The 14523-nt window shown below is 34.4% G+C and overlaps 1 protein-coding gene across 3 annotated transcripts in view; it reads right to left on the minus strand.

The window, feature by feature from the left end:
* ZFYVE28 (zinc finger FYVE-type containing 28) overlaps positions 1 to 14523 on the minus strand; it is a 188175-nt gene that overhangs the window by 97655 nt on the left and 75997 nt on the right. For 2 of the 3 annotated variants that reach the window (XM_027835962.1, XM_027835961.1), the window contains exon 7: positions 9687 to 9788. The exons of the other annotated variant lie outside the window; for it this stretch is intronic. In XM_027835962.1, coding sequence (XP_027691763.1) covers positions 9687 to 9788 — 102 coding nt within the window. The remainder of the gene's footprint in view (positions 1 to 9686; positions 9789 to 14523) is intronic. 3 annotated transcript variants of the gene reach the window in all.

The following is a 14523-nucleotide window of genomic DNA, read 5'->3' on the forward strand; positions in this document are numbered from 1 at the left end:
TTTGAGAAGTAAGTGCTATTGTTATCCTCATTTTACAGATAAGAAAACTGAGGCAAATAGAGATTAAATGACTTGTCCAAGGTCACACATCTAGTACACGCCTAAGGCTGGTTTTGAACTTAGGTCTTTCTGACTCTAGGCCCAGTGTTCTATCCACTTAGGAAATTCACCTAGGGAAATAAGGGAAGCCTCATGGTGTCAATGGCATTTGAACTGTGCTTATAGGACGGGTACAAATTCAACAAGAGAAGAATAAGAGCAAGGAAAGGCCAAGCCCCAAGAATGGTGGGGTCATGCAGGGTATATTCTAGCATTAGTTATTGAACTGTGTTGGAAAATCATCAGAGATGTGTCTTCAAAGACAATATGGAGGGGGCAGAGCCAAGATGGCAGAATACAGGGAGCATTCCAGCCAATCTCTCCCAACATTTCCCTCCAAACAACTTTAAAATAATGTGTCACATCAAATTCTGGAGCAACATAGCCAACAATAGGTTGGATTGAGACTTTTTTTTTAAGCTTAAGACAACCTAGGAGGTCTGAAGAAGAGACCTGTGACACTGCGGTGGGGCTGGCCCAAGCTCGGTGCTGCAGTAACATCAGCTGTGGACCTTGGAGGCTATGGCAGCAATAGTAGGAGTAGAAGAAGCAACAATTTCAGGAGCTCTCACTGCCTAGAGATAGTAAGGGGACTGGATAACTGAAGAGAAAGAAATTACAGGGGACACTTGTGTGAGCACTGGGTGAAGGGCTAGGTACTATTTGGCAACTCCAATGCCTACTGCCCAATTCCAAGTCTCAGTTCCAGAAAAGAGAGAAAGAACATGAGAAAGAATGGACATGCATGAATGCAGGGGCCCTAGTTCCTGGCAGCAGTTTCAGGGCAGAGAGAAGAACATTAGTGCTTGGGACCCTTCCCGAATAAGGACTAGAACCTAAACCTGGAAAGTAGTATCTGTACTTCTCCTCAGATCACACTACCATGAAAATACCAAAAACTTATAGATCCCCAGAACAAGCTGGAAAACAACAGGACAAAAAACCTGAAGCTTGGTACAGTGACCCCCACCTCCCTTCTCCCAGAGGTGAGCAGAGCCCAACTGAAACATAAAGTTTAAAGTCAAGAAATAAGCTGGAAAAATAAACAACAACAACAAAAAAAGAAACTGACCATAAAAAACTATTAAGATGACAGGAAAATTCAAGACAAAGAGTCAGAAGAAGACAATGATATAAAAACCTATAAGCAAAGCCTCAAAGAAAAATACAGATCGGACATAAGCCCAACAAGAATTCCTAGAAGAGTCAAAGAAAGAGATAAAAATGGAGCAGAAAAAGATTTTAAAATCAAATAAAGTCAGTAAATGAAAAATGAGGAAAAGAAATGAAAACGCAAGAAAATTCTTTAAAGAGAGAGAGTTTGGTAAAAGAGGCACAAAATATACTGAAGAAAATAATTCCTAAAAAAGCAGAATAAGTCAAACAGAAAAAGAGCTATAACCCTCATTAAAGAAAATAATTCCTTAAAAATTAGAATTGCTCGAGTGGAAGCTGACTCTATAAGACATCAAGAAACAATAAAACAAAGTCAAAAGAAATAAAAAATAGAAAATGTGAGATATCTTACCAGAAAAACTGACAAAAAAAAAGAAAAACAACTGACCTAGAAAACAGATTGAGGAGAGATAATTTTAGAATTATTGGACTAACTGAAAGCCATGATAAAAAGAGAGTCTAAATATCATTATTTCAAGAGCAAAATAGAAATAGAAAGAATCCACTGATCACTTCCTAAAAGATATCACCAAAATGAAAATGCCCAGGAAGACTTAGCAAATTTCAAAGCTCCCACGTCAAGGAGAAAAGACTGAAAGTAGCCAGAAAAAAACTATTCAAATATCATGGAGCCACTGTCAGGATTGCTTAAGTTTTAGCAGCTACAACAATAAAAGAGCAGACAGTTTGGAATATGATATTCTAGAAGGCAAAGGAGCTTTGATGGCAACCAAGAAAAACCTACCCAGCAAAGCAGAGTATAATCCTTAGAGAAAAAAATGGATATTTAATGAAATAGGGGACTTTCAAGCATCCTTGAAGAAAAGACCAGAGATTAATAGAAAATCTAACATTCAAACATAAGACTTCAGAGAAACATAAAAAGATAAACATGAAAGAGAAATCATAAGGGAATTAATAAGGTTAAACTATTTAATTCCTATATGAGAAGATGATGCATGTAACTCCTAAGAACTTTATCATTATTAGGGCAGTTAAAAGTAGTCTACATAAATATATATGTGAATTAATTACATTGGGATGACCTCAAAAACGGAAGAATGAGAAAAAGGGATGTACTGGGAGAAAAGAGAAAGAAGAAGAATGGGGAAAATCATCTCACATAGAAGTTGACAAGGAAGAGTACTTACAGTAGAGGAGAAAATGGGGGAGGGGTTAGGCAACACTTGAACTTCACTATCATCTGTGATGTTTCAAAGAAGGAATACACACACACACACACACACACACACACACAAGCACATGCTCTGTCTCACTCAACAGGGAAGTAGGAGGTGAAGGGAATAAAAGAAAAGTGGGGGTAAGAGAGGGCAGATTAAGGGAGGGAGTAGTTAGACACAAAACAAACTTGAGGAGGGACAGAGTCAAAAAAAGAGAGACAAGAATGAATGGAAGAAAATAGGATGGAGGCAAATATACAGTTAATAATAAGTATGAATACAAATGGGATAAACTCACCCATTAAATAGAAGCAGATAGCAGAATGGATTAGAAACTAGAATCCAACAATATGTTATTTATAAGAAATACACTTGAAACAGAAAGACACAGAGTTAAAAAAAGGGGCTAGAGTATAATATATTATGCTTCAGTTGAAGTTAAAAAGTCAGGGGTAGCAATCATGATCTCAGACAAAGCAAAAGCAAAATTAGACCTAATTAAAAGAGATAATCAGGAAAACTACATTTTCCTAAAAGTACTCTAGACAATGAAGTAATATCAATACTAAACATATATGCACCAAAGGGCAGAGCATCCAAATTCTTAAAGGAAAAGTTAGTTAAGTTATATGAGGAAATAGACAGTAAACTTTTACAAGTGGGGGTCCTCAATTTACCACTCTCAGAACTAGATAAATCTAACCATAAAATAAATAATTAAGAAGTTAAAGAGATGAACAAAATTTTAGGAAAGTTAGATATGACAACTGTCTAGAGAAAACTTAATGGGAATAGAAAGGAATATGTGTATGGCACCTTCACAAAAATGACCATGTATTACTGGGGTATAAAAACCCCACAAATAAACATAGAAAAGCAAAAATATTAAATGCACTCTTTTTAGACCATAATGCAGAAAAAAATTACATTCAACAAAGGGCTTTGGAAGGATAGATTTAAAAAATTAATTGGAAACTAAATAATCTAATCCTAAAGAATGAGTAGATCAAAGAACAAATCATAGAAACAATCAACAATTTCATTAAAGATAATGACAATGAAAGAAAAATATCAAATTTTGTGGGATGCAGACAAAGCAATAATTATGGGAAAATTTATATCTTTAAATGTATACATCAATTCAAAAGAGAAAGGGGGGGTTCAATGACATCATGCAACTAAAAAAACACTTAAAAGAACATATTAAAAATCCCCAATTAAACACCAAAATAGAAATCGTTAAAATCAAAGGAAAGATTAATATAAGTGAAAGTTAGAAAAACAATAAACTAATAAATAAAACTAGGAACTGATTTTATGGGGGAGCAATAAAATAATTGGTTATTTTGATCTTTTAAAAAAGAAAGAAGGAAAAACAAATTACCAACATCAAAAATGAAAAGAGTGACTGCACCACCAAAGAAGATGAAATCAAAGCAATAATTAGGAGGTACTTTGCCCAATTATATGCCAAAGAAGCTAATAATCTCAATTTCAGTGAAATGGATGAATATTTACAAAAATATAGATTGTCCAGATTAACAGAAGAGGAAATAGTATACTTAAATAAATCTACCTTAGAAAAAGAAATTGAGCAAGTCATCAACGAACTCCCTAAGGAAAATCTCCAGAACCAGATGGATTTTACAAATGAATTCTACCAAACATTTAAAGAATAATTAATTTCAATACTATATAAATTGTGTGAAAAAAAATAAGTAAAAAAGGAGTCCTACCAAAATCCTTCTATGACACAAATAAGGTTTTGGTCCCTAAACCAGAGAGAGCAAAAACAAAGAAAACTATAGACCAATTTTTCTAATGAATATCTATGAAAAAAATTTTAAGTAAAATATTAACAAAGGCAATATACTGCTACTATTTATAGCTGCAAAACACAAAATAACAATAAAAGATTATAGCTGAACATCATTAGGAGAGCTATAAAGAGGTGTACAGTGGGAGTGTGAATAAGCAATGAATATCTATGAAAAACTACAAGAAAAGTCGGATAATATATGTAAACAGAGGGCTACATGATTAGGGAAAATATGAGATGATCATGTAAAAAGAGTAAAGAATAACTATTGGACAGTATGGATTTCCAATGCATTATCAAGAGATAAAAGGATAAAGAATCTTTAGATGTACCTGAAGGAACTAAAAAAGTGTCATGGTGCATTCATGCATTAAAATTAATTAATAGAAATAGTTAGTAAGCAAATATAGTTATTTGTACTGATGTTTAATGTTATTTCAACTAATACTTTTTAATAATTAAAAAAAGAGATATAGAGGAAAGTCCTCAGAATGTCAGATTTTTAAGAAGATATGATTTGAAGAAGATATGAACAAGGATTGCAACCTTTACTGGACAGTACGTCCACATCCATGAAACCAGAGATCTATCAAAACACTGACATAATGACATTATCTAACTTTGGCATCACTGGCCTCAGCAGATATACCTTCCTTCAAATTACAATTACACCAAGTACAGATCAATAAATATTATAACTACTATTTATTTGTAGAACAGAGAATTTATAGTAAGACAAAACTAATAGAATACTACTGTGCTGTAAGAAATGATGAGCAGGTTGATTTTAGAAAAACATGGAAATACGAATAATGAAGTGAAACTAGCAGGACCAAGAGAACACTGTATATAGTAACAACAATATTGTTCATGACTAAGTTATTCTGGATAATATGAATATTCAAGTCAACTACAAAGGACTTTCAAGAGCAGATGCTATCCACCTCCAGAGGAAAAAAACTTATGTGGAAGCATGTACTGTATTGATTTCACAAAAACATCTGTTTGAAATGTTGATCTTCTCTAGTGCGGAATTGGGAGGGACGGAGACAGGGAGACAGCTTGGAACTCAAAATCTAACAAAGAAAATAAAATAAATATATTTTTTAAAAAAGGAAAAAAAGAGAACATTTAGTCCAATTCTTCATTTTATAGATGATTAAACTGAGGTCCAGAAAGGAGAAGTGCCATACCCAATTTCAAAGTGGTAGTAAATTCAGGTCCTCCAACTGCAAGTCCAGTGCTGTTTTTACCACACCAAAGTTGCATCTTAAATTAATAATTTTTAAAAGTTAATTTCTTAAGCTAAGTGATACCTTTATTAAAAACTGAAAATGTAAGTGCAAAAGTGATTAAATGTCAAGCAAAGATTAATTTAGGGTAGAATTAATCCAAGAAGATTTTTTTGAGGTGAGTTTAGTTTAAGGATAAGATAGAGGTGAATTGGTGGATTAGAAATTGAAGGTTACAACAAAGGATAAGTAATGTATTCAAAGAAAAGAAGGAATAATTTTCTAGGACAGCATGGGTTGTATTCTTAGTAGTTTGTGACCCAGACTTTTATATTTCTTTATATGGCAACTTCTCAAATGAATTTAATGGAAAGTTACCAGGTTGACCTGGAGATGGGGGAAAGAGATATCTCTTCATGCTAAATTGCTAAGCTCTAAACACAGGAAAATGCAATTTGTGTTGTGAGATGCTGAACTGGAGCTGGGAATACAGAGATCTTCTGGCCAATTGCCTGAAACCTCGCTCCAAACCTCAGTTTATTTTCAGGATCACAGCAATGCTTCTATTTAAAACAGCAGATTTTGGTGGCTTTGTTGCCATTCCAGATGGGTTGCTAAGTCTGTTTAAAGATTTAAATAGGTGTGAAGTCATCTACTAAGGTCTCAAAGCCACAGAGAAAGGCAGCAGTTTGCCTAGCTCAAAATGAAAGATGAAGAAATTGTATTGTATCCACCTAGTGCTTCATCCTAACATTTCTTTGGTTGGTTATTCTTGTAGGAAGCTTCTTTTCCAGTCACTGATTTCCTTATCAGTAAAATTGTTACTACAGCTCTCCTAGTATAAAAGGATTATTGGACTGGAAGCTGCTTGTCAAAGACTACTGCTGAAGGATGCTTCACAGAATGACCCAGGAAGAAGAATTGGCAAGATGATGTTACCAGCATCACCATACTAGCTATAGAGTAAGTTTTGCTGGAAATTTCTCGCTTGACAGAAGAAATGATAAGGATAAGCAGAAACCCAAGGTTAAGGACAGAAGGGAAAACAAAGCCAGAACCCTATCCAAGTGGACAATACCTCTTTCTTAAAAATTAGGCAGTCTTATTTGGTGCTAAGAAAAGTTCAATATTCTTCTTCCTGTGTTCTTTGTGGATTCAGGAATTAGAGGAGAGTTACAGTCCAAAGAGGTACATTTGCTCAGATTCACAGAGGAAGCAAATTGAAGTCCTCTGACTACAACTCCAATGTTAACTTTACCATACCAAGATTGTTTCTTAAATTCTTAATTTTTTAAAAGTTAATTTCTGAAGGCAAGGAATGGTCTTACAAAAAACTGAAAATAAAAGTGCATAAATGATTAAAAGGAAAAGTAAATTCTTGATGCCAGTGACATAGGTTTAGTCCCTGTCTATAAGCCTAGGTGTAGCTTGGGTCAAGAACACTGGGCCAGGCCAGGTCTAGTTCCCACCCTGCACTCGTGATGTGGTACTTGCAGCTGCTACTTAGGCTGTGACAGATGTACGAGATGTTGGGGAGACAGAAATGGCAAGACTAGCAAACTGATTAGATATGTGGGGTGAGGAAAAATCAGGATTTGAGAATGATTATATGGTTGTGAAAATGCATGATTGGAAGGATGATGAACTCTTTGGCAGAAATAGGAAAGTTCAAAAAAAAGGGATGAAGTTTTCTGTGGGGGTAGAGAAAGACAGTAAGTTCTTTTTTGGATATGCTGAGTTTGAGATGCCTATGGGAAGGACATCCAGTCCAAAATGTTCAGTAGGATTAGGTGATGGGGGACCAGAGCTCAGAAGAAAATTTAGGGCTGGATATATAGATCTGAGCGTCATATGTACAGAGATGATAACTGAACCTCTGACAGCTAATGAGGTCACTTAGAAAGTGTGTACAAAGAGAAAAGAGCCTATACACCTATAGTTAGGAGGCAGGGTATAGATGATGATCTAGCAAAGAAGACTGAAAAAGTTCAATCAGTCAGGTAGAAGGAAAACCAAGAAGGAATCACCAGAAGTGAGAGGAGAAAGTATGGGGGAAGGTAGTCAACAATTTCAAATGGTACAAAGTAGTAAAGAATGAGAAGTTTTAAGAAAATGCCATCAAGTTTGGGGGTCAAGCCACTGGAGAGAGCGGCTTCAGTAGAGTGGTGACTTCAGAAACTAGATTGCAAAGGGCTGAAGAATGAATGAGGGGAGAAGTACAAGAAATGAGACTAAACAGCTTTTTTTTTCTTTCCTAGAAGAGAGTTACCTAAAACTTGAATGGACTGACTTGGTAAGCAGTGAGTTCCCTCCTAATTAGTAGTCTCCAAACAAAGACTTCTCAGGTATGTTGTAAGAGAGGATTCTTGTTCAGGTACAGGATGGCTTTTAAAGTTCCTCCCAACTCTGAGATTCTGTGGCAACTGTCATTGTTACTATTATTACTATTTGTAATTGGGTGTTCTGTTTCTATGGCTAAAAAATTCATCATTTTCTCCATTGTGTACAGCTATTTCTGAATCACTTGAACTAACTTGATTTGTTAACTTTGGTTTTCTTTCCAGGAAAGAAGCAAAAGTAAGAAATGATCAGTTACTAGCTCAAAAGGGTAAGAAATCTTGCCATGTTTAGATTGCCCCCAAATCATTAAACAGCAAGCTTTGTAGGAGAAAAAGCTTTTTCAAAATAAATGTTTCTCTAGTCATGCTGCTACTGCACTAGACATTGTCAGAATATGGTCTTCATTATTAAATGGTTTCTATTAAATTGTACATGTACATAATGCTGTAAGCATTGTACTGGTAAATTAAATGTTAGAAGCTTACAGTAAAATAAACAATATCAATTTTAATGATCTGGAAGCTCAGGAAAAGATATAGGAGCTATACAGTGAAATAAAATACAATGTAACATAGGACTCAAAGATAAATTTCATGCTAATTATATTGCTGAAACCATCAAGGCAAAACTGAAAATTTAAGGCTATCTAAATAACTGCATATAATCCCGTAATTACATTTAATGAAAAAAATACAGTACTAACAATCAAAAGGGGAAAATAAAGCAAAAGTCAACCCATTTTACTTAACACTGGTTATAAGTAAACTATGGAATAAACAATTCAATTGGCAACTTTTAAACATTTAAATAATTGACTATTTTAGTTTTACTAGTAAAGAATCTAGCATATATTTCTAAAGCAAGAAAGAGGTTCATGGACCCCTTTTTAATTCATTTGAAATACTTCTCAGAGAATCAAATTCAAGGCATAGATTACAGTTTAACTTCTAGATTTGATAGACAGCAAGCATTAGAAACAGCTTAGAAACAGAAGGAAAAGAGATCAATTAAACGTTTAACATAAAGAAGGCTCATTTGTAAAGTAAAAGCTATCAGATAAATAACAGTAAATTTCAGAATAGAAGCTATTTATAGCCTCTATGATGCAAAATTGTCAGTGCAAGCAACATATTAAAAAAGTGACTGATTTTAGCATTGGTGAAGTAACTTAAAATCAAATAAAAAAATATTCCTGACTTTTAATTATAGATCAATGTAAAAAATATGTAGGTCATTAGCAAAGATCTGAAGGTAAGTTAGAGTTGTTTATTCACAATAACACATGATATAGGTCATTCTTGGGCTATGGAAAAATGTAAATGAATATATATTTGATAAGTGAAATAGTATGCTTTTTTCCCTACATGTAAACACTGCCCTTAAGGAAATCAATAATTTTTTTTAAAAAATGATATAATGTCTCTCTCTTTTCTGTTAATAAAACATGTAAGAACCATAGTTAGGTTGAAACCTAAAAAGCATTACTAGGATAAAATGGTTGTACAATTCACAGAAAAATGAAAATTTATTTCTGAGACTAATTTCTCTAATCCCTTTATAAAATGCAAGTTAATATCTGAACAGAAGAAAAAAGCAAATAAAATGCTAATAACAATACAAAAGAAAAGCTGAAAATGCCAAAGTTAAGATAGACAGTTGGAAGGAACAGCTGGGTTCACAAAATGGCATATGTGAAGAAAAAAGAAAAAGGAAATGATGGAGAAATTGTAAGCGTAAGCCATTTTCATACTCTCTTTGATTTATTCTATAATTTCACACATTCTCACTTCAGGGGAAGAAAATGATAACTTGAGGAAAGAGGAGTCAATTACTACTTGCCTTATTTTTCTTAGCAAAGTGTGGAAGGGTCTAAACAGCTCAGACATATCTTCTGCCTTACGGTCCAGGTTCAAAGGTCCTTCAGAGTAAACTACAAGCCCACTGTATTCAAGATACAAAAGTTCCTATTTTATATGAACACTGAATAAATAAAATATACAAGATAAACATCTGAAATAATAATCAAATTGCTTATGTGGATTTATATCCTTATGAACTGTCCTTGCTACTAGTTATTTTTTTCACTTTTATGTGATAACTTCATTATTGACTTTCATTTAATGCAAAGAAAATTATCAGACTCCTTCAACCAAAATGCGAATCTACTAAAAACAAAACCCTAAAGAATATATTATAAGTTCCTTAAATTTTTTTTGAAGTAAAGAGTAATAATAACAGCTTACATTTAGAACTTTAAGATTCAAAAAGTGTTTTGACAACTCTGAAGCTGTCAAAGTAGGTATTATTATGCTCATCTTAAAGATGAAGAAACTGAGGCCCAGGGAGGTTAAGTGATTTGCCCAAGGTCTCCCAACTAATTAGTGGAAGTGTGATGACTTCATCCCAAATCTTCTAAATCTAAATTCAATGGTCTTTCCACTATATCACATTGCCTATTTATCAGAATTTTCTAACTACTTAAAATTATTACAAACTTAGTAGCCTTCAGCAAAAATAAACATTAAATATACAAATACATATGAATGAGAACTAAAATGATCATATATGAAACTATAACATTTCATTTACATTATCTACTTTTTGTAAAAAAAAAAAAATTATATGACTTAGGATGAGCCATTAACTTTTCTTAAGTCGCAAACCTTCCAAGGGGGAAAAAAAAGACAGAAGTAATCATGAAGGAGAAAACCTCCAGACTGGTCATATTTGTCTCTAGAGATCTCAGGGGGCATGTGGAAAAAGAAATTATAGAAACATTCTCATACGTTATTATTTCTATCTTTCAAACAAATTACCAAATATATTACAGTTTTTCCATTTTAATAACAAAGAAACCTTTCCTTCTATCTTCTGGTCATAAATAGTAAATCTAGCAGAAAAGGGTCATGGTAGTGTTGTTTTTTTCAGTGAAAAATATCTGCATATATTTATCTCTGTATAGATGAAGTGGGTAGTACATAGGCTTTAATTCTAGTATTGGTGTTTCTTTTATTTCTATTTAACTGTCAATTCTGTAAATAGAAGGACCTTACCTTCTACTTTACCAAAGTATCCAATGTAGTTCCCTACACGTAATAGGGATGCAACAGATATTACTAACTGCATTATGACTATTTTCCTTACAAAGGTAATGGCTCATTGGAAGAAAAAAGAGTTTGAAAATAAATGAGAATTCTTTGTTGACTATTTCACGTTTGGTGTTAATCAACCCCCTAATGTGAGGCTATGCATCTGTGATGTCTGGCTGAAGAGGAACATCACACATCTTGACTTCTGCTGTGCTGACTGTACTTGAACTGTAACTGTGTTCAATTTACTGTGTAATTTAAAAGATTCAATTGCTGGCAATTTTTACTGTGATTTAAATTTAAGAATCAAAACAAATTTAAAGAAGAGCTATGCAGAAGGGACATGAGTAGATCTAGTCAAAGGAAGATTAAATTTTAATGAAGAAGGGTAAATTTAACGACATTGAAGATATTCCCATTTCTTTTGATCTGTTTTATGAAATACATATTTACTGGTGAGCCTTACTAAGTTTACAGTGACTAGGAGATAACCTGCCAAGACTGAAGCTTTTGTTTCATGGATAAAATAAGGTATTTCTCAGAGAGAGAGAGAGAGAGAGAGAGATAAGAGAGAGAGAGAGAGAGAAGGGATGATGATAATTTCACCTTTCATCTGATAAAGAAAGCAACAAGAGACACAGTAGCCAAATAGTAAAAAAATCCTGACCAACGTAAGAAAAATTAGCTGGAGATGTAGAAATGGGAACAATTTTGGGAGAAAATAACTGCATTATCTTGGAGTTGGTAATAAAAAAAAGTGGGAGGGGAATGAATAGGCAGCATGAAGCCTGGACTTTAAGCAAATCTACAGAAAAATTAGAATTCCATCATTAGACATCCTGAAGGTAAATGAAATCTGAATAGATCAATAAAGTCTGCAACGTTCTTTAAAAACATTCTCATCTAATTTGATCCTCCTAACCACCTTATGAAGTAAGTATTATTATTATCCCCATTTTAAAGAGGAGGGAACTGAGGCTCAGATAAGTTAAATGATTTGCCCAGGGTTACATAGCTAGTAAGTGATTGACATGAGATTAGATGCAGCTGTCTTAACTACATCAGCAAACTGGAGAAGGGCAAAAACCACTGCTATTTTTAAAGAAGGTAAAAACATGAGCCATAAGAAGTACATTCAGATTCAGAATTCAGATTGATATTTACACCCTGGCAAAATTTTAGAACAATTTGTTAATCAATACTTTAAAACAATTTAGAAAAAAAAAAGATAACATGGAATCCTTAAAAACAAGTCATGCCTAAATAACTTCATATAACAACTATCTATAGTTACACCAAATATCTAAATAGATAGTGGTGTAAGGTATCTTCTTTATAGCCATCCTGTAGGAAGGTAGTATGATTATTGTCATAAGGAAAGTGAGGCACTGAATGTTTAAGTAACTGGTCCAGAGTCACACAGTAGGAAGGACTGGAAATGAGATGAACTCAGGTCATCTTGATCACAATTCCAAAGCATTTTCCACGGACCTGGAGAACTGTAATTCCCATCATTCAAAGAAATACTGACAGCACTGCGTCATGCATGGGATTCCTTACGTTAGGATCAAGAACACAAGTGAGAGATGACTCTGGGCCACACTGAAACAGCGGCCAGTGTCTGCTGCCCCAGAATCAGAAACCCCAAAGAGCTTGGAACAGAAGAGACAAATGGCAGAAATAGCAATCCTGAGTTGTGGTCTAGGGTCTCTACTAAATAGTTGGTCTTCAGGGGAGACGTAAAAAGGTCCCAGCCTTCGACTACTTACTGTCCCTTATCTTATCTCTAGTTTCTCTCTCTTCTTCTAACTCTTCACTAGATTGCATGGGAGGTCCAAAAAGTGCCCTTAATAAAAAAGAAGAAACTTTATGACAATGTGTTTGTCATGTCACTAACTTCTCAATTTGCAATAGTTTGAATCTTTGCTCTTACAAGTCTCCTTATTAACAGCCTCAGCTGCTGCATGAGGGAATCCAAGGATGTGATCCCATAATTCAGCTCGTCTGTCTAGACATGAGTGGGAATTGTGGACATAAAAATGAAACAGAGTGAACTTTCAAGAGATAACATGCTGCTTGCTTTCATTAACCTGGATGCTGGAAGAATTCAATACATATTTCTAAAGGTTAGAAAATTCTACTAATAGTCATTTACAGGGTATCGCTAATAAAAACTGTTTTCTGCATGAATGAGAATGTTAATTATTGTCTTATATAATTTATTATTTCACAGATTCTCATTTCAGCAGCCTGGTCATCAGATAAAGTAATTGCTGGAGTCTTCCAAAGCAACTCAAATGGACACCTCTCTTTTCTTTCTTTGACATGTAGTCTGAGCACTTTATTCTCATCTTACATTATAAATTGTACCATCCTCAACATATGATCTTATTTACTTCTAGGCCTGCCACTTCTTATTTGATGTTCTTTTACACCCATCTTTACCCTTTACCTCTTCTTCAAAATCTAGACTCCATTCAAACCTTAAAGCGGACATATCCCACCTAACATTGTTAACTTGTTTCCACAAAAAAGCACATGAAAGATAATAGCAGCAGATGAATATAGGACCACCATTGCAATTTAGGAGATAAGCTCCTGGTGGCCAAAACTCAGACTTGAAAAGCTTAAAATTTGGTATTTCAGAGACTTTACACTTTAATAATTTAGTATGATGCTGCCCCAGTTCTCTCTTTCCCACCTTGGTATCTTAGGAGTTTTCTTGTCTTGGAGGCTGGTTTATTGGGAGCTACCTCCTAAATTTCACTCTCTGTGAGACCTGGAGTATAGGTACCAGGAAGGGGAGGGAGAACTTTTTTGATGCTGTAGCATTGCCTCCCTGGTGACCTAAGATGTGTCTTGGTGGGGTATGCAGGAGCATTGAGGCAGGTGCCTGGACTTCACTTTTAAAACGGTATATCCAGGTTGCAACCTCTATGGATACTTTGGATGTACGGGTGTGGAAGGAGGACACATGTCCAGGTGGCAGTTTCTTGGGGTTCAATGAAATTTCCTTGGTCCTCCCCAGGAATCATTTTTGGACTACTAGCCCAAGTATTTAAGATTTCCAGGGAAGCTACCCTTTGCTTCTGTCAATCAGAAGGAAAAGGGGATTTGGGTTTCTGGGGATTGATCATGTTTAAAGGAAAGTTTTAGATGAATTAAAAACTGAACCAACCCCTTCTGCTCTAGAATAAAACATGGTCAAAACATTGAGGTATAATTACTGATAAATACAGGAGGAGCTGAGAAAAATATGAACCACATAGACAAAAATGTTACTGATAAAGGAAATAAAATTCTATCTACAAAGCCTGGTTTAGAACATTTTTAAAAAATATGTTCATCTAAATAAAGCAAAAATTCCTAGAAACACATTTTTTTTTTGGTCTATACACACTCTCTCTTTTTTAATATAAGAGGGATATGACCAACCTCCCTTTTATGTGAGATATGGATATTAGTCGATATTTTGGTTAGGTTTGCTACACTGCTTTTTTTCCCACTCTCTTTTTAAAATCTCTGCTACAGGGATAGCCCACCAGAAGTTCATATTCAGAAAAGAATGTGTTGTAAAAACAAAAGTT

Source organism: Vombatus ursinus, unplaced genomic scaffold, assembly GCF_900497805.2.
Source record: "Vombatus ursinus unplaced genomic scaffold, bare-nosed wombat genome assembly UNPS02014818.1, whole genome shotgun sequence".
In the NCBI taxonomy this organism is placed as follows: Eukaryota; Metazoa; Chordata; class Mammalia; order Diprotodontia; family Vombatidae; genus Vombatus; species Vombatus ursinus.